The sequence below is a fragment of the Pseudonaja textilis genome, chromosome 6, assembly GCF_049901715.1.
Source record: "Pseudonaja textilis isolate UNSWEBS1 chromosome 6, rPseTex1.2, whole genome shotgun sequence".
Classification (NCBI taxonomy): domain Eukaryota; kingdom Metazoa; phylum Chordata; class Lepidosauria; order Squamata; family Elapidae; genus Pseudonaja; species Pseudonaja textilis.
In genome coordinates, this window is record NC_141995.1 from 47839273 (window position 1) to 47858793 (window position 19521).

General features: G+C 45.9%; 2 protein-coding genes across 8 annotated transcripts in view; one reads left to right on the forward strand and one right to left on the reverse strand.

Moving 5' to 3' along the window:
* The first annotated feature begins 715 nt into the window (after window positions 1-715).
* On the forward strand, window positions 716-14810 carry GNPDA2 (glucosamine-6-phosphate deaminase 2). 5 transcript variants are annotated; one of them, XM_087936804.1, is made up of 7 exons: window positions 716-851; window positions 4197-4342; window positions 6710-6811; window positions 8584-8766; window positions 9581-9765; window positions 10967-11141; window positions 12952-14810. In XM_087936804.1, the coding sequence occupies exons 1-7, from the start codon at window positions 754-756 to the stop codon at window positions 13011-13013; spliced, it is 951 nt and encodes a 316-aa protein (XP_087792930.1). In that variant the 5' UTR covers window positions 716-753; the 3' UTR covers window positions 13014-14810. The 5 variants fall into 5 exon arrangements, with proteins under 5 accessions (XP_087792930.1, XP_026555577.1, XP_087792931.1 ...); XM_026699792.2 differs by having other exon boundaries at window positions 739-876; window positions 4175-4342; XM_087936805.1 differs by having other exon boundaries at window positions 739-876.
* Window positions 14811-17066: 2256 nt separating this feature from the next.
* The window catches only part of GUF1 (GTP binding elongation factor GUF1), a 29821-nt gene continuing 27366 nt past the window's right edge, over window positions 17067-19521 (reverse strand). For all 3 annotated transcript variants that reach the window (XM_087936778.1, XM_087936777.1, XM_087936779.1), the window contains exons 17-18: window positions 18117-18153; window positions 17067-17352 (exon numbers count right to left, since the gene is read on the reverse strand). In XM_087936778.1, the coding sequence (XP_087792904.1) occupies window positions 17215-17352; window positions 18117-18153 (175 nt within the window). In that variant the 3' untranslated portion in view covers window positions 17067-17214. The remainder of the gene's footprint in view (window positions 17353-18116; window positions 18154-19521) is intronic.

The window sequence follows — 19521 nt, forward strand, 5'->3', positions numbered from 1 at the left end:
ATGGGTACCTTAATTGCATAATTTCCTTCCTTCCTTCTCAGCCCTTCCTCCTTTCATCCATCCATCCATCATATCTTTCTCTCCCCCATCATCCATCTATCTATCTATCTATCTATCTATCTATCTATCTATCTATCTATCTATCTATCTATCTATCCATCCATCCATCCATCTATCTACCTATCCATCCTTCTCTTCCTCTTCTCTTTCCTTTGTCTTATTTTCTCCTTCCTTCCTCGCTAACTTTTCCTTTATCTATTTTTCTTAAACCTTCTCTTCCTATCTTTTTCTTCCTCCCTCCCTCCCTTCCATTTTTCCTCCTTCCTATTTTTTCCTTCCTACCTACCTTTTCCTTTCTCTTCCTATCTTTCCTTTCCTTCCATTTTTCCTCCTTTCTTTTCTCTCTCCCTAACTTTTTCTTCCTTGATCTATTTTTCTTTCATTTTTTTCTCTGCCCTCCTTTTTCCTTCTTTCTCTTCCTAGTTCCCTTCCCTCCTTTTTCCTCCTTCTATTTTTCCTCCTTTCTCTTCCTATCTTTTCCTTCCCTCCTTCTTCTATTTTTCCTCCTTCCATTTTGCCTTCATTTTTCCTCCTTCCTATCTTTTTCTTCTTTCTCATTCCCTCCTTCCTCCTTCCACCACCTCCTAAAAGCCCAGGCAAACGCTCCCACCCAGCGCGCCGTTGCCTTCCACTGGCCCGTCCTGCGCACGCGCGGTGCCTTCTTCGGCTCGCCTCTCCCTCTTGGGCGGCGTGATGCTAGCCGCGGGAGCTGGAATGGGCGGGGCTCGTCCCGGAAGCCTTGGCCCCGCCCTCCCTTGCAGGATCCCCGCCGGGCGCCTCCTTAGCGCCAGGTGAGCTCCCAAAGGCGGCAGGACGGTGGGTTGAATTTGGTTTTTTTTGTTTTTGTTTTTGCTGAGAGGGAGGGCGAGCGTGACTGGGCTTTTACAAGCATCCTTAATGCAAGCAGGAACGGGTGAAGAAGCTTGGAAATCCTGGCCGGGGCTGGGTAGGTGGAGGGGTGGAATTGGTGGGTGGGTAGTTAGGTGGGTGGAGGGTAGAGTAGATGGATAGTTGGAGGGATAGTTGGTAGGTGGGGTGGATAAGTGGGTGGGGTGGGTAAGTAAGTAGGTGGGAGTGGGCTAAGTGGTTGGTTGGAGGGGTAGGTAGGTAAATGGGGTGGAGTTGGTGGGTGGGTGGAGGGATAGGTAGGTAGGTGAGGGTGGAATAGGTGGGTGGGTGGAGGGATAGGTAGGTGGGGTGGAATAGGTGTGGGGTGGAGGATAGGTAGGTAGGTGAGGGTGGAATAGGTGGGGGTGGAGGGGAGGTAGGGGGTGGAGTAGGTGGGTGGGTGGAGGGGTAGGTAGGTAGGTGAGGGGTGGAATAGGTGGGTGGGTGGAGGATAGGTAGGTGGGGTGGAGTAGGTGGGTGGGTGGAGGGGTAGGTAGGTGGGGTGGAGTAGGTGGGTGGGTGGAGGGGTAGGTAGGTGGGGTGGAGTAGGTGGGTGGGTGGAGTAGGTGGGTGGGTGGAGGGATAGGTAGGTGGGGTGGAGTAGGTGGGTGGGTGGAGGGGTAGGTAGGTCGGTGGTGGTGGAGTAGATGGGTGGTTGGAGGGATAGGTAGGTAGGTGGGGGGTGGAGTAGGTGGGTTGGTGGAAGAGTAGGTGGGTAGGTAGGTGGGGTGGGGTAGGTGGGTGGGTTTCCTTTGCATTGCACATCGCATTGCCCTCCTCCCCTTCTGAAAGTGAGCAGTGGCTGGGCTGAACGTGAACTTGCAAGAGCAGCTTTCTAAAAAGGGGTACCTCCCGAAAGAGTTGTCAAGAAGCCGAGGAAGCTTCTTCAGGACGAGAAGCGAAACCTCTTCAAAGAAAAACCAAAAATGCCCAGTTGCCTCTTGGAGTGGGTGGGAACAACCATGACCTGGAGGGCTGAAAATCTCCAAGGACATCCCTAAAGTGTTGACCTACAACTCCCATTATCCCCAGAGAGGGGCCAGGTGTATCGGGAAGAAGAAATGACCGATGGATTGGAATCCCCTGATCCCAAATGAATTTATAGTTTTGCTTTTTTCCCCTCTCTTTTCTTTCTTAATAAACAGGAATTGGGATGAGGTATCCAGGATTGTCACTTTGGAAACTGGATGAAATCCAGCTCTCTTGACATCTGTAGATCTTTATTTTTTATATGGTAGTAATGGGTTGTAATAAAAAACAAGAAGATTTTGGGATTCAAATTTATAAGGGCCTTTAGAAGGTGCTCTGATTGAAATCTACTCGCTCTGGGTTCTCTTAGATTCAGAAGAGAGATCTGAAAGTCTAGGGAAAGATAAAGCACAAAATCATGCCTTATAATAAAATTAGCTCGATACCAGTGCTTCACTACGAAACTGTGGTCAGGCTTAGTTTTTTGGGAGGAAAATAAGGGGAAAAAATTTCTGCCTCTGCCTTCCAGCATCCATTGGTATTCCTCTAGCTAGCGTCCCGTCAGTGTGTGAGAGACTGGAGGACTAGTGGAAACTGAAAGCGTATTTGCTGTGTGAGCAAGGAGGAGACAGCAAGGAGCCTGGGTGTGGCTTAGCTCAACTGTTCTGTACTAAAGCTGCTTGGTGATGTGAAACTAAGACTGAAACTGAAACTCCTCTCCTCTGCTTGGGTTTTGCATTTGGAAGAGATTTCTTTTCAGGTGGGGAGGGGGAGTAGAACTCCTTAGCATCAGAGCATGTTAATAATAATAATATAGGAAATACTAATGTTCTGATGGTCATTTGGAAAAATCCTTTCTTAGTGAACCCCTAGAAGCCAAGAGGAACATAAGTGCCAAATTTCAAGTTTGTAGGCTTTACAGTTCTGGAGATTTTGCGATGATGCGTGAGGGGTATTTTGCTTTTTATATATAGATTAATTAACAATAGTTGTGCATTAGGACTTTGCTGTCTGCCTGTCTCACTCCAAAGCCTCCAGATTTTCATTACCTGAATCCATAACATTGCCTAATTTATTTGCCATTTTAAAAATGTAAATTTCAGAAATCGTTCCAGGAGAAAAATATCGGCTTGTGGAGATTGTTGCTTTTCAGTCGATTCTGATCAATCTGGCTGCCTGAATTATAATCAGAACAGATAAAGATTTCTATTGCTATTGTTCTATAGGGTTGCTTGTTAATGATCTTTTCCTACAGTGGGTGCCATTATTTTTTTGACAGAGGTTGATGTAGTTTTATCAAGATATTTGTATTTTTCAACAAGAACCTAGTTTGAAGGCAGTATTCTTTCTGGTACATTTCTGCAGCCTGTTTAAAATGTGCTATTTATTGCTGAGCTTTAAAAAGAGGAAGGAAATTTGCACCATGTGAAGCTTCTGTTTTTTTCTGGCGAAAGAAAATAATAATAATATAGTTTCATAATTTGGGAAAAATACCTGGTTCTCCTCAATTTGTCATGCCCCTGTTGGAATCTGACTCGGAGGAGGAAGCTGAACAGCTGACAGGGAGTAGGAGTGTGGCTCTGTTGGCTGTGGAAGAAACTGGGGAAGGGCAAAGGCTGGCTGGGCAGAATAGGGGAGAGGTAGAACAAGGGAGAGGGAGTTCGGAGGAAGACCCAGGCCCACCCCTTCTTCATCCTAGGGCACGCAGAGAGGAACGGAGAAGGGAGCAACGTGAGTTGCGTGGCTTACGGGGGAGGAAAGGGCCCTGATTCCCTTCATTAGCCATACCTGGGGATGGAGTTTAAAGGAGAAGCAGTTGGGAGGGGCATTTGTCGGGAACAAACACCGAATTCGTCTAGAGTTGAGAGTTGTGGCCTGCAAACCTGGCCTTCCACCTGACTGTTTGAATTATTGCCATGCTCCTGTGTGCATATCTTGCCTTGCTGGAATTATTGCCATGATTCTTCACTTTTTGGATTCATTATCTTGCCCTGCTGGGGTGATTGATTGCAGTTAGTCTGTTTACACTGTTTGGACTGGAGTATCTGCAGCCAGAGGCTGTTGCAGGTTAATGGGAGAGCTTTTCTCCAGGCCAGAGTGTAACTGGGACGTTGGAGGCAAAGTTGGTGCCAATAAAGGGATTCATACCTGTTCTCTGGCTGTGTTGCCTTTGTGCCATGCCCTGGGTCATCACAGGAGCATTGTCCATGCTAAAAGATGCTTGCTTGAATAACCATCACCTTGGGTTCTTCCACAGCTTCAGTTGTGTGTTGCTTCAGGGGCAGCTGTAATCTCAACAGGATGAGGCTTGTCATCCTAGAAAACTACGATTTGGCGAGTGAATGGGCTGCAAAATACATCTGTAACCGCATCATTCAGTTCAAACCTAACAAAAGCCGATATTTCACCCTTGGCTTACCGACAGGTAATTGATTTTCTTCTCTCCCTCTGTCTTACTGTCTCTCTGTCTCTCTCTGTTCTCTATTTTTGCTCTTGTCGATAAGGAGGAATTAATGGTTTAGCGGGTTGGCTAGATTTCACTCATCAGGGGCTTGAGTAAAACCTGGAGTAAATTTAGGAAACAAATCGTGCATTTCCAGAGTTATGACTTTGTTTTCTCCCTATTCCCCTTCTCTTGTCTTGGCCTACGTTCAGTACTTGGAATCTGCTAGCTCAGTGGTTGCCAACCAGTGGGCTGGGGACCACTGGTGGTCCGTGATAAATTTTTCTTGGTCTGCAGAGAAATGTCACCTCCAAAGCACCTCCCCCAAAGCAATTAATCCAGGCTTCATGGGAACACAAGGTTTGCAACACTTGCATTACAGACAACACGAGATAGTGAGGGGAGGGGGGAAAGGGAGGAAGGGGAACTTGCCCCACTCGCTCCACAGGCCACCGGGCTGCTTCTTTCTGTTTCTTTCTTTCTTCTGCCTTTGTCTGCACGCAAGGAAAGCAGCAAAAGTCTTTCTTTCTCTCCCCCAAACTCCGCCAGAAATAAGTCTTTGGGACCCTGCAAGGCCTCCTGCTCCAAGAGGCTGCGCCGGTGTGACAAGTCTCACAAAGACTCATTTCTGGTGGAGTTTGGTGCAGAGAAAGAAAGACTTCTGCTGCATCTGCTGTTTTCCTTGCATGAAGCCAAAAGTCTCTCTCTCTCTCTCTCCCCCCTGAGAATGGAGCTGGAAACAGTATCCTGTGATCCCAAATAAAGAATGATTGATCAGTAGGAGACTTTTTTGGGGATTTTCCCAGGGTCTCTGGTCTGCAGGATTTAAAATTATGAGTTTGGTGATCCCTGAGGTCCAAAAGGTTGGCGATCCTTGGATGTCTCCCGCTTCCTCAACAATTAGAAGTGGGGAAAAACACCCAAAGGCCATATTACGTTGTTTCTCCTCTCCCCTGCTACAGGTAGTCCTTGACTTATGACCATAAGGGAGCCCAACATTTCTGTAGCTAAGCGAGACATCTGCTAAATGAATTTTGACCCATGTTATCAGTTTCCTGGCCACGGTGCTTAAGAGAATCACGGCAAGTTGATAAGTTGGTAACCCGGTCGTTAAGTGGCTTCCCCCTCCTTGATTTTGCTCACCAGAAGTTCACAAAAACAACAACATGTGACCCCCAGGACACTGCGACCATCATAAACACAAGTCAGTTGCCAAGCATCTGAATTTTGATCATGTGACTGTGGGGATGCTGCGAAAGTCATTAACTGTGAAATATGGTCATCACCAGTCACTATTTTTTCAGTGCCGTCGTAACTTTGGACCATCATTAAACAAACTGTTGTAAGTCGAGCATTTCCAGTAATCAAACAAGCAAGGCTTGAGAAGTGATTAGAAAGTTACTTATTCCTTAGAAATTGTGGCCAGTTCTCCGGGTTTCTATGCTGTCCTCTTCTTCTCTGCTCCTGCACGATCTTATCCCAGTCAGCTCATCTCTTCAGGGCGGCCATATTGATCACCGCTACAGCTGTCTTCAGGAAAGGGAGTATTGCCAAGCCAGGGAGGGGAAGATGTGGCTCACTGCGACCCAGCTGGCGGTCTCCCCCTTCTTTGCCATCTCTACGGGGTGGCTTCGGCCCCAAATCAGGTTGATCGGGGCCCTCTGACAGTAGAGCATGAACGGAAACCATGGATGATCGCGGATTTTGGTCCTTCAGCGAGGGAGTCCAGCTGGAACAGAAAGGGAGGGGGGAGCAGTGCAGAAGCTTGCAAACTGAAAGTGCATTCCACAAATGTTTTCAAAGATAGTAACAAGGTGACTGAAGTTTCTGCCGGGCAAAATTCTAACTGGAGAGCCTGATTGATGACTCTGGGCTATGGAGGTGTCCCGTTGGAGAATATGAATTACGATACACCCAGGGGGTGGAGGGAAAACCAGGGTCAAAGGTGACAATGAATGATGTGCCTCAGAGTCGGCTACATCCAGGCAGTGCCGGCATGTTAACTCCTAATAAATCTTTAAGCTTTGAAAATCCAGCTAGAGACTCATGATTTAAATAGGGGTAACTGCCGGAGCCCTGACATAATAGCTGGACTTGTGATCGACTCCATCTTTTGCAATTCGAATTACAAGATACTTTTCTTAGGGCAGCGGGTTGGCAACCTTAAACACCCAAAGAGCTTTCCCTACAGAAAACGGGCCAGGCGAGGAGTGACTGGAACGGGTTGGGAGGGGCCAGCCAGTGGTAGGAATACAGGGAATACAGGGAGCCGCATGCAGCTCCAGAGCCACGGGTGGCCGATCCCGGTCTAAGTGCATAAAATAATGAAAAACCATTCGCTCGATGCAGGAAGCACGCCTTTGGGATGCTACCAGAAACTGATAGACTATCACAAAAGAGGAGACCTCTCTTTTAAATATGTGAAGACATTCAACATGGATGAATATGTAGGTAAGTTGTTGTTGTTTTTAAGCATGCCTGTATTTGTGACAGGGGCCCATATTTACAAATCAGAATCGGAATAGAGCTGCAGGGGATCTTGGAGGTCTTCTAGTCCAGCCCCCTGCTCAAGCAGGGGACCCTCTATCACAGTGATGGCAAACCTGTTTGTTATGGCATGCTGAAAGCACAAGCGCATGTGCCAGCATTCACAATGCAATGCACCCCTCCCCCCAGCTGATTTTTGGCCCATTTGAGGCAGTTTTCGCCCTCCTGGAGGCTCAAGGGAAGACACTGCGGCCTCGGGAGCCAAAAAATGGGCCTGTTTCGGCACTTCTGGTATTTCCGGAAGGCCCATTTTTCTCCCCCCCGAGGCTGCAGAGGCTTTCCTTCAGCCTCCAGGAGGGTGAAAAGGGCCTCAAACAGGCTGAAAATCAGCTGGGAGGCGCGCACATCTGCAGTGCAGGTAAGTTTGGCTGGGGCTCATGTGCCCATAAAAATGGCTCTGGAGTCCAGGAGAGGCCATTTTCACTCACCCGGAGGCTCAAAGGAAGCCTCTGCAGCCTCAGGAAGCTGAAAAACGGGCCCATTTCGGCACTTCTGGTATTTCCGAAAGGCCCATTTCCCTCCCCCCTGAGGCTGCAGAGGCTTTCCTTCAGCCTCCAGGAGGTGAAAACGGCCTCAAACAGGCTGAAAATCGGCTGGGAGGCGCACATCTGCAGTGCAGGTAAGTTTGGCTGGGGCTCATGTGCCCGTAAAAATGGCTCTGCGTGCCACAGGTACCATAAGTTCGCCATCATGGCTCTACCATTTCAGACAAGTGACTGGCCTCTTCTTAAAAATCTCCAGCGATGTGGCATCTACAATTTCTGAAGGCAACTTCTGTCCCATGGGTTGATTGTCCTCACTCTTAGGAAGTTTCTCCTTAACTCCAGTTTGCTTCTCTCCTTGGTTAGCTTCCATCCGTTGTTTCCTGCCTCGCTTTCTGGTGCTTTGGAAAATAATTTGACCCCCTCCTCTCTTTGGCGGCCCCTCAAATACTGGAATACTGCTATCACGTCCTCCTCAGTCCTTCTTTTTCCTATACTAGCCAAATCCAAATCCTCCCAAAAATTCAATGTTGGACAGAGCAGAGGTGGGATTCAGCCAGTTTGGACCAGTTCTGGAGAATCGGTAGCGGAAATTTTGAGTAGTTCGGAGAACTGACCAATCCCACCTCTGATTGGCCCCGCCCCCATCTGCCTCCCGAGTCCCAGCTGATCGGCTGGGTCTCCTTTGGTTGCCCTGCACAGGAGAACGTATCTGGAAAACAGGTTAGTGGGGTGGGGAGGGAACGGGGATTTTGCAGTAACCTTCCCCTGCCACACCCACCAAGCCACGCCCACCATGCCACACCTTGGCCACCAAGCCACACCACACCCACCAAGGCATGCCCACAGAACCGGTAGTAAAAAAATTTAAATTCCACCACTGGGTCAGAGTGGCCTGCCTCATCAGTTCCATGTCCCTTTAAATTTCCTTTGAATGATTATTATGTTGTATATGTTTTATTTTTACTCATAAACATTTTGAATACAGTGTATTGTCAGGGCACATCACTTACAAAAATAGGGAGAAAACAGAGATATTAATATGTATACTAATAACAGCAATAGTGGTGTAGCAGAGTCATTTTAACCTAGGGTTCTCTTTATATTAGCTTGCTTAGAATTCTGTTAATGATATCAACATGTTTATAACTATTATGAAGTCCACAAATTAAACCAGCTCTGCTTTGGTTCCAGGTCTTCCGAGAAATCATCCAGAAAGCTACCATTCTTACATGTGGAACAATTTTTTTAAGCATATTGATATAGATCCAAACAACGCTCATATTCTCGACGGGAATGCGCTGGATTTAAAAGCCGAGTGTGACGCCTTTGAAAAGAAAATAGAAGAATCTGGGGGGATAGAGTTGTTTGTTGGAGGTGAGGGTTTTTTTGGGGGGGTGGCTTAAGTGAAAATGGAAACTTATCAGTGAGTAATCTAATTAGTACAGGATACTATTTAAGTATCTGTGATGACCCGGGCGTGGCACAAAAGCAACACAGTCAGATAATCAGCAAGAGTCCCTTTATTAGCTCCAACTTCACCCCAATGTCCTGATTACCTTCTGGACTGGAGAAAAACTCTCCCAGGAACAGCCTTTGGCTGCAGAGAATCAAGTCCAAAACGTGGTCAACAAAAACTGTAACTATAAGTCCAAACAAGCCAAACTGAAGTAATCAGTTTGGTAGGGCAGGAGCAAGAATTCCAGATGTGAAGGCACGGCAATAACTCAACATAGTTGGGAAGACGCCAGGAACACAGATAAGCAAAGTCAACACGAGATAAACTCACATTTGCTCCCAGCAGCTGCTACACTCAGCATGCATCTGTTTTGAACTCTTCCCAGGTGTGCCTAATGAAGGGAATCAGGGCCCTTTCCTCCCCCGGAAACCATGCAACCTATGTTGCTCTCTTTTCCTTTCCTCCCTGCATGCCCTAGAATGAAGAGGGGGGTAGACCAGGGTCTTCCTCTGAATTCCTTCTCCCTTGTTCTACCTCTCCCCTGCTCTGCCCAGCCGGACTTTGCCCTTCCCCAGTTTCTCCACAGCCAACGGAGCCCCTGTTGGCTGTTCATCTTCCTCTTTGGATTCAGAGTCTAACGGGGGCATGACAGTATCATTCCTTAGAGGAGGGGTATCAAACTCAATTTCATTGAGGGCCGCATCAGGGTTTGCCGTTTGTCGTCTTTCCCAGGCATTGGCCCAGATGGTCACATCGCTTTCAACGAGCCGGGATCCAGTTTGGTGTCAAGAACAAGATTGAAAACACTCGCCATGGATACCATTCTGGCAAATGCAAAATACTTTGATGGGGATTTATCAAAGGTCCCAACTATGGCTTTAACAGTTGGCGTGGGAACAGTCATGGATGCCAGAGAAGTAAGAACATCAGTCTTTATACTTGCATTTTTTTTGAAACGTGTCTGAAAACTGGAGTGCTATATAAGTCATGTCCTTTAATATTAGCGTATTACAAATCATCATCATCTTTTAATGACCCCATAATCCCTTGTGGGGTGGAGTCTAGGCAACTGAATGAAACTAGCAGAGTGTTTTTAATGGCCGGACACCTTTCAGGTTGCCAGTACGGAGTTTTGTTCGGCAGATATATCCTCATTGTGCCCAGAGAGAGAAATACTTGCTTCTACTTAGGATCGAACTCACAGCCTCCTGATTGTGAGACATGTCCATTACTAAATGTCTATGTCAGAGGTGGGGAACCATTTGGCCCCTTTGTGACTTGTGGACTTCAACTCCCAGAATTCCTGAGCCGGCCATTTTAACATCTTAAGACTCAGGATATGTGATGACCCGGGGTCTGGCACAAAAGCAACTAAGTCACCAAAGCAGGTAAAGGTCCATTTAATTCCTCCAACTTTTCCCAAGAACAATTTTTAAAGGGAAGAAATTCAGTCCGAACCCAGAGCACATATCAATTATAAATAAAACTCAACACAAACCACACTGCAGCAATTAACAAGACAGGGCAGAATAAGGAATTGCTGAACTCAAAAGATAACGAAACACACACAGTTGGGAGGACGCAAGAACCCAGATAAGATGTGACAAAGATAATGCATGCTTTGCTTCCAGGAAGGTGCTGTGTGCAAACACCCTTTATATCCTGTTTTCCCAGCTGCAGCTAATGGAGGGAATCAGGGCCTTTTTCTCCCCTGTAACCCATGTTGCTCCTTTCTCCATTCCTCCCTGCGTGCCCTAGTATGAAGAGGGGTGGGTCTGGGTCTTCCTCTGGATGCCCGTCCGACCTGTGCCCTTCCCCCGTTTCCTTCACAGCCACTGGGGCCACACTCCCACTCCCTGTCAGCTGCTCAACCTCCCCCTCGGAATCAGATTCCAACAGGGGCATGACAGGATGTAAGGCAGAGGTGGGGAACCATGTGGCCCCTTTATGACTTGTGGACTTCAATTCCAGGATTTCTGGGAGCTGAAATCCACAAGTCTTTCAAGTGGCCAAGGTTGGACACCCCTGACTTAGTACATCTTCTAATGGCGATGGAGGGATGCTGCTTTCATAGGTGCTTGCTGGACGCTCTGCTTCCATCCTTGCTTGGTCTTCCAGGTCATGATTCTTATCACGGGGGCACACAAGGCCTTCGCCTTGTACAAGGCAATCGAAGAAGGGGTCAACCACATGTGGACTGTTTCTGCCTTCCAACAACATCCCCATACCATCTTCGTGTGTGACGAAGACGCCACTTTAGAACTCCGCGTTAAAACGGTGAAGTATTTCAAAGGTGAGTGCCATCCTATTGGAGGAACTGGGCATGGATGATCTGGAGAAAAGAAGGACTAGGGCTGGCGATATCTCAGGGTCTTCCAGTATTTGAGGGGCTGCCCCAAAGAGGAGGGCTCCCACTTATTTTCCAAAGCACCTAAAGCAGTGGTGGCTAACATTTTTGGGCTCCTATGCCAAAAATTTGTGTGCGCGCTTACACACTCGTACTCGCGTGCCAGCACCCAAGAAGGCAATGCATGCCCCCTATGAAATCCACACACACCATAATGAGTAATTCTCACCCACCCACCCACTTCTGCCACCCTCTTACCTGCACTATGCCTCACAGCTGATTTTCGGCCGCTTTGAGGCCTTTTTTGGCCTCCCAAGAGGCTTGAAGGCTTCTGCAGGCTTTGCAGGCCGAAAATTAGCCCTGTTTCATCACGTCTGGTATTTTTGAAAAAAACAGGAAGTGATGAAACGGGGCTAGTTTTCGGCCTACAAAGCTTGCTGAAGCCTGCAGAAGCCTTCCACAAATGTTTGGGAGGACAAAAAAGGCCTCAAACCACCAAAAATCAGTTGTGAGGTGTGCACATGCCCAATGAGGTAAGTTTGCCTGCAACTCATGTGCTGGCACAAATGGCTCTGCGTGCCACCTATGGCACCCGTGCCATAGGTTCGCCATCACGGACTAAAGGCAGGCCAAGACCAAGGAATGAAAACTCACCAAGGAGAGAAGCAACCTGGAATGAATGAAACCCTTTACCAAGGTTGGAACAGCTGTCCCAGATGTTATGGGAGTTGAAAATTGACATTGCAATTACGTGTAGTAGTTCACAACTTACAACAGTTTGTTTAGTGACTGCTTGAAGGTACAACGGCACTGAAAAAAGCGATGCACCATTTTTCACACTTACTGCATCTCTGTGGTCACATGACTTCCATATGCTTGACAACTGCCTCGTGTTTATGACGGTTGCGGCCTTGTGCGACCTTTTGACAAGCGAAGGCAATGGGGAAGCCAGCGTCATGACCTTGTTAGAATCGGACTGTGGGAGAGGAGGAACAGCCGACAGGGAGTGGAAGTGTGGCTCCGGAGGTTGTGGAGGAGGCTGGGGAAGGGCAGAGGCCGGCTGGGTAGTCAGAGGAAGAACCAGGCCCATCCCCTCTTCATCCTAGGACACGCAGGGAGGAACGGAGAAGGAAACAACTCAGCTTACGAGAGAGGAAGCGGCCATGATCCCACTCATTGGTTGTAGCTGGGGAGAATAGTATATAAGAGAGACGATTACAACACAGCATTGACAGAAGCAAAGTGTGTTTTATTTTGGGCTGAAGTTATCTTGGTTGGCATCCTTCCAAAAGACTGTGCCTTGTTATCTCCTTGAAGATGGTAATTACTTATCCTGTTCCATTGTGGAAATTCCTTCATTGTAGTTTGTTTTGGTTTTTTATTTCACCTCTGTCTGCTCATTAAGTTCGGACTGTATTGCTTTCTTTTGAAGACTAGTTTTGAATATGTTTTATCTCCAGTGGAGAATTATTGAACAGTGGGGCCAAGTTGGAGGCATTAAAGGACATTCATTTACATTTTGGATTTTGTTACATTTGTGTTACACTCCGGGTCATCACAGCTAGATTCACTCACTTAAACTGCAGGGAAAGGCGTAAAATGAAGCATGGCTCGCTTAACAAATGCCTCGCTTAGCGAGATACGTTTTGGGCTCAATTGCTGTTCGTTAAGTCGGGAACTACCTGTATGACAAACAGATAAACGTTAACTAGCAATATGACTAACACAGATTTATGTGTTTTTTTCTCTCTCCAAGGTTTAATGCATGTGCACAACAAGCTGGTGGAACCTCTATGTAGCATGAAAGAGCAAAACTGATGGACAGAACCACACCGGCGCATTGTTGGTGGTGGGGGACCCCGGCCGTGTGTTTTGGGGAACAGAATCACTAGGGCAAACTGCGGAACCTTGGCTAAAACCAAGAATCTTTTTGCAATCCAGGGCTTGTGCGTTTTCCTCACGGTCCAGAATGGGTGTGTTAACATTCCTCTCTATGCTGTCAAAAGCCTTTTTTTCCTCGTCTTCCCCCTGCCCCCCCACCCCCTTTCGTGTATTTACAGGGTCTGAAATGATGCAACAGTTCAAAGTTGAGAAGCTCAAAACCAGTTGCTCAGGGAGAAGAATTTAACCTTCTGGCAGGGGGTCTTTGGAGGATGTGTTTTTTTAAAAAAGGACCCCCGAGGGGAGCTGCCCCAGTGTGATTTTGCTTCCACCTTTTTTTTTTAAAAAAATATTATTATTAGTTAATCTTTAGTGAGATTCACAGCCTTTGGGGCTGGTTGGTAGCTCAACAGCTCGAGTCCTCACCAAGGACCTAGGAACTGTTCAGGTAGCGTCGGAGGATATAAGCTGTTCCAAGTAGGGTGGTTTTTTGTAGAATCAGGGTATCCAAGTCTGATAAATTCAGGATTTAGCCAGATAGCCCTTTAGGTGTTGCACCAAGAGCTCCAATTACAATTGGGATAACACACAATTTCTTTTTCCAAAGTCGCTCAACTTCCATTTGTAAGTCCTGATACTTTGATTTTTTTCCTTACTGCGTGTCTACAATTCGTGCATCATCAGGTATTGCAATGTCAATGAACCAAACCTTTTTCTTCTCAACTATTGTTATGTCAGGTGTGTTGTGAGTCAAATGCTTACTACTACCATTGTTAATATTACTACGTGGGAAGGGGGCTTCAATAACCTTGTTATGGCCATCTGGGCTTTTCCCAGGTGCACCCCCCAGGCTCTGTGGCTGGAATAGAAACTCTTCCTTTGATGCCTTTAGATCTTGGCCTCTGGACAGTGATAATGTAACAGAGAAGCAAGGACTTTACAATTAGGTGTTTCTACACACTTCAAATCTATCCCTTCTTTCCTGGGAATAGGGTGCAGGAGAGTATGAATGGAGTAGCCGTCTTGTAAACAATTGTACTTCTCTGAAAGTTTCTGGACAGACAATCTATGTTTTGTTCCATTCATATTTCCTTTTTCTTCTTTCTTATCTCTTTTCTTTCCTTCCTTCCTCTCCCTTCTTTCTTTTCCTTTCTCTCTTCCTCTTTTCCTTCCTTCTTTCCTTTTTCTCTCCTTTTCCTTTCCCTTCTTTCCCTCCCCTTTTTCTCCCTTCTCTTTTCCTTCTTTCCTTCCATTTTTTCTTTCCCTCTCCTCTCCCTTTTTCTCTTCCTCCCTTTCCTTTCTTTCCCTTTTTCTTTTCTCTCTCCCTCCCTCCCCTCTTCTACTTTCCTTCTTTCTCCCCCCCTCCCGCAATATACCTTAAAAGGACATTTATTTCTGCTACAACACTCATTTGAAGGGCGGGGTAGATAATTTGGGCTGTTTCGCAATGTTATTCTTGCCAGAAATGGGTAATGTATGTATTTTGAATGCCATTGCAACGGTTAAAATCTCCTAAGCCACTGCTCGTTATGACTCTTAACTAAAGTAAAGGGGCACATTATTGCTTTCTCCTGTGCTTACCCTGCATTTTTCAAGCGTCTTGTGGATTGAAAAAAGGATGGGAGCTTTTCTGAGGTGTAGGAGGATTCTTTGCAAATGCTTTCTTCACTGTAAATGGGGAATTTTATGGATTTAGTTTCTGGCATTTGAGATTAAAGTTGAAGAAACTGCTGACGACGCAGCCTCCCAATTTCTATAGGGCTTTGAGTCAAAATGTTACTCTCGATATTTTCCACCCAGTTCTTCCAAAGATTATGGGAATGAAAGAGTGGAGAAAACAGCAAGAAATCTGCGTGAACAATGTCATTGCTTAAATCATTTGTTTCTTCAACCTTGGCAACTTTTGAAGATTTTTGTGGACTTCAAACTCCCAGATTTCCCCAGCCACTACGAGGAATTCTGGGAGTTGGGAAGTCCAACCCATTTTTAAGTTGAGAAGCAGAGAAACCCACTTGGTCACTTTTAAGATATGGCCAAGTTTTGAAAAAAACATGGTCTTGTACTTCCTCTCTGCTGAGAAAATAAAACTCCAGCTCCAGAATTTTGTTGCGGTGGATTCTTCAAATGTCTGCAAACTGCATCCAAATGGATTGGAAGTCAACATGCTGCAAAGGGGATATGTGATGACCCCGGGTGGGGTACAAAATAAAGTCCCAATAACAAATGAAGTCCCTTTAATTCCTTCAAAGCTCCAAATATCCTTGACTGGAGACAAACTCCCCCACAAACAATTATGGAAAGGAGGAAATGCCATTTAAACTAAAAATGCTTATAAATTATAAAGAGTACAAACAACACAAACCACACTGAAGCAGTTAAGGGAACCAGGCAAGATAAGGGCTTGAAGACGTCCACAAATATCGGAATACCCACTAGGAAGGACGCCAAACTCAGAGAGGAACGACAGACTAGAGATATTTCCATGCTTTGTTTCCAGCACTGACCCATACGCATGTCTGTCCTTTTAACCAGTTCTCACAGCTGCAGCCCACGAAGAGGATCAAGACCCTTTCCATCCCTGTAGACCATGCCTCTCCCTCTCTCCCGTTTCCTCTCCTCCCTGTATGCCTTACGATGGAGGGGATGGGCCTGGTTCTTCCTCTGACTGCCGAGCCGGCCTCTGCCCTTCCCCAGCCTCCTCCACCACTTCCGGAGCCACACTTCCACTCCCTGTCGGCTGTTCCTCCTCTTCCTCAGAGTCAGTCTCCAACAGGGGCATGACAGGATAATTCAATTTATACTCCACCTTAAGATGGAAGTAGTTTTGAAAAAGGCTAAGCAAGCTCACACCAAAGATCCCAAACAGGCAGTCCCTGACTTACGACAATTCATCTAGTGACTGTTTCAAAGTTACAACGGCAAAAGTGGAAAAAGTAACAATTTTTCCCTACTTAGGCAGCATCCCCATAGTCATGTGATGAAGGCACTTGATAACTGACTCATCTTTATGACCGTGGCCGTGTCCCAGTCACACAACTCCCTTTTGCGACCTTACTAACTTCACGACTTCAGCGATTCACTTAATAAATGGTGCCAAGAAAGGTCATAAAATGGTGCAAAATTCAACAAACATCTCTTTGGAAGAGAAATTTTGGGGCTTCGTTGTTGTCGTAAGTTGAGGATTTCTTTAATTTGTACGCCAGGTTTATTTACCTAGAGTAGCAGCCAAGGGATTGCAAATGTCAAGACCTGGATTGTAATCACAATATGGAAAAAGACAAATAGGCACCTCAAAGGCCCAAGGCTACGGTTCTAAAAGATGGCATCCAAAATTGGTCATAATAGTCTCGGTGTTGTGGCCCGCCAGCAGCCAGTGGAGCTATCAGTAGATTCGGACAGGGAGGAGGTTGGGGAGGAACATGGGCCAGTCCTGGAGCCTGGGGAAGGCTCTGACGAGGGCTCTGCATCGGAGGCAGAGATGGGGCCGGGGCCATCCGACAGTTATCAGCTGCCTTTAGAGTCGGAGATCAGGGGGGCAGAAGAACAGCTGGAGCCTGTTCCCAGTGTGCGCATGCACAGAGCTGACAGGAGAAGAGAACAGTTAAGGAACAAGGGTTGACTCGGGAGTAAAGGCACAGGTGGATGGTGAATGACCCCTCCCAGAGGGAATAAAGAGGAGCGAAAGGGGAGTGGAGTTTGCAGGAGACAATTAATTATGGTGAAGATCTGCTCCTGACTTCTTGCCAAGTAATTGCTGCTAGAGCGTGGCGTTTGGAAGCTATCGGCCTGGCAGCTCCAAAACTGATAAAAGTCTGCAGTTGTGAAATCTCATGGAAGACTGTTGGCCGGGACTTCGCTGGAGAGGAATTCCCTTTACCCACAATAAAAGGGCTAAAGGGGTTTTATTGGGATGAGGAGTCGGCTTCATGATTTTGGGAAGCCTAGGTCACTAAATTCGGACGCTAAACTATATTTTAGATTTTTAGGCCATCAGTTTTGCTGCTTTATTGAACAGCTCCCATTAGACGTGGTGTCAAATTCGTACACGAATAGATGAGATCCAATTCAGGGTGATACCCGGTTTGCAAACTGCTGGCTCAACAGTTCCTACCAGCTGGACTTTGCAAACAGCTGGAAGCTATCTGTCAAGCTGCTTCTTGAGAACTTTGATAAAAGTGTCCTTTGGCACCTCTACGTTCCCAATTCTCCTCATCTTCTTCTTCCCTTCAGCTTGCCTCTTCAAAAGCTTCATTTTCCTTGTAATGTCTCCTCCATACTGTTTTAACAAAACAAAACAAAACAAAAAAATGTTTCTGGGTTAATACCGATAAAGGAGAATATTTGTAGCTCAGGGCTGAAAGGAAGGGTCCTTGGTGCTTTTTTTGCAGATGTTTCGTGACCCAACTAGGGAACATCATCAGTGATAGAAGGGAGTGGGGTTTGCAGAGAGGAGGAGGAGGAGGAGGAGGACGACAACTGTGGGGTCTTTGGTGGTCTCTGAATTTGGTTCTTTTCTTGTAGACATTTCATGACCCAACTAGGTAACATCATCAGTGCTAGAAGAGAACACCAGAAGGAAAACCCACTCCGTTCTAGCACTGATGATGTGACCTAGTTTGGGTCGTGAAACGTCTTCAAGAAAACCGCCCCGCTGAGAGAGCACCAAGGACCCCATAATCCTTTCCTCTTCTCCACACACCTCGCTCCCTTCTGACAATGATGATGTTACCTAGTTGGGTAATGAAATGTCTGCAAGAAAACGACCATGCTCCGAGATACCAGTCAATGATGATCCTTCCCCCACCCCCAGCATTGCTCTTATCCTAAATAATAAACAGTAAGTTAAAAACCATGAGAATTCTATCAAGCACTCCAGGTGAATTTAACCTGAGGTTCAAACTTTAAATGAAGTGGATAAAATCTTACTTAAGGGGGGGGAAAAAGTGGCTAACTTATATTAAAAAGATTTTTTTTTGAAAAAAGGAAATACTAAACTCAAGACTCACGAAAATGGAAAAAAAGAAAAGAAAAGATACTCACACATTTTGCCAGAACATCTTTCCTAAAAGCTTTCACCCTGGAAAATAAAGTGAACCGAGTTGCGTTTTAAAAGGATAATACAAAATATTCCATCATTTGAAGTTCTGAAACAACAAATAATTGCTAATTCCATGCTTTTAAACCTCTCTATATGCTGCCTTTGTAATAGGAATGTCTTAAATCAAATGGATAAGGCTCTTTGGCACTGAGCAGCTACTTAATTTAAAAATTAATCTTCTACTCTTGTTTTCTAGTTTATTTAAAGCTTCCATTTTCATGCTACTGGAATACAATATAATTGGATTTTTTTTCCCCTTTCAATGGGCTAGAATTGGGGTGACTGAATGCAGCGGAGCGTTTCCTGGCCGGATGCCTTTCTTGTCGCCAATATGGAGTTATACTCAGTGGATATATAGTCATCATGCCCAGAGAGAGAAATATCTGCTGCTACTTAGGATTGAACTCTCAGCTCTTGTGAGTTGAGAGTGCTACCTCTAGACTCTTGCACCCCTCATATAATTGGATATAGTATACATAATATAATCAGTCATTAAATGAATTGTTGTAAGTTGAGATCTAACTATATACTCCACCTACTTCTTTATGGGACACATTTCCTTAAAGGCCAAATTTAATTAATTAATTCCCAATCTGAGACACCCACTTTAGAAATCAGGATTATACTGGTAGCCCAAAATTAAGCCCAAAATTCATGATGCCCAGTATTCTGATCCAGACTTCGTAAACTGTAATTATTCACAAACTTGTTTTAAAAACAAAACCTATTTTATTGCAATGCTGGGAATTATTTTCATTCCCAGCTGGAATTAATTTCAAACAGTCCCCTGAGATAAGCACCCACTTTCAGTTTTGTGGAGTGCTGCCCAAAACAGAAGTATCCAATGAACTAGAAAAGAAACCAACCGAAGTACAAAAAAACCAACAACCGAAGTACAACGAGCTTCAAGGATGACTCAGAACCGATCTACTTTGCTTCCTGCAAAGGTTTCATCACCTTGGCCTGACTTTTATCCCTGATGGGAGGGGCAACTGAGTTTTGCTCCATTTTACGATGTTTTCTTGTCGCCTTTTTAAGTGAATCACTGCAGTTGTTAAATGAGTAACACATCTGTTCGGCAAATCTGGCTTCACCCTTGGACTTTGCTTGTCAGAAGGTTGCAAAAGGGGATTTGTGCGACCCCTCCACCCCGGGACGCTGCAAGCCACTGCAAGTGTGAGTCAGTTGTTAAGCATGCGAGCGTAAAATCACATTGACCACGGGATGCTGCCAACGGTTGTAAGTGTGAAAAACGGCCATGAGTCACTTTTCTTCAGTGCTGTTGTAACTTTGAATGGGTCACTAAGCAAGCTGTTGTAAGTCAAGGGAGAACCCTTGCTAATCCAC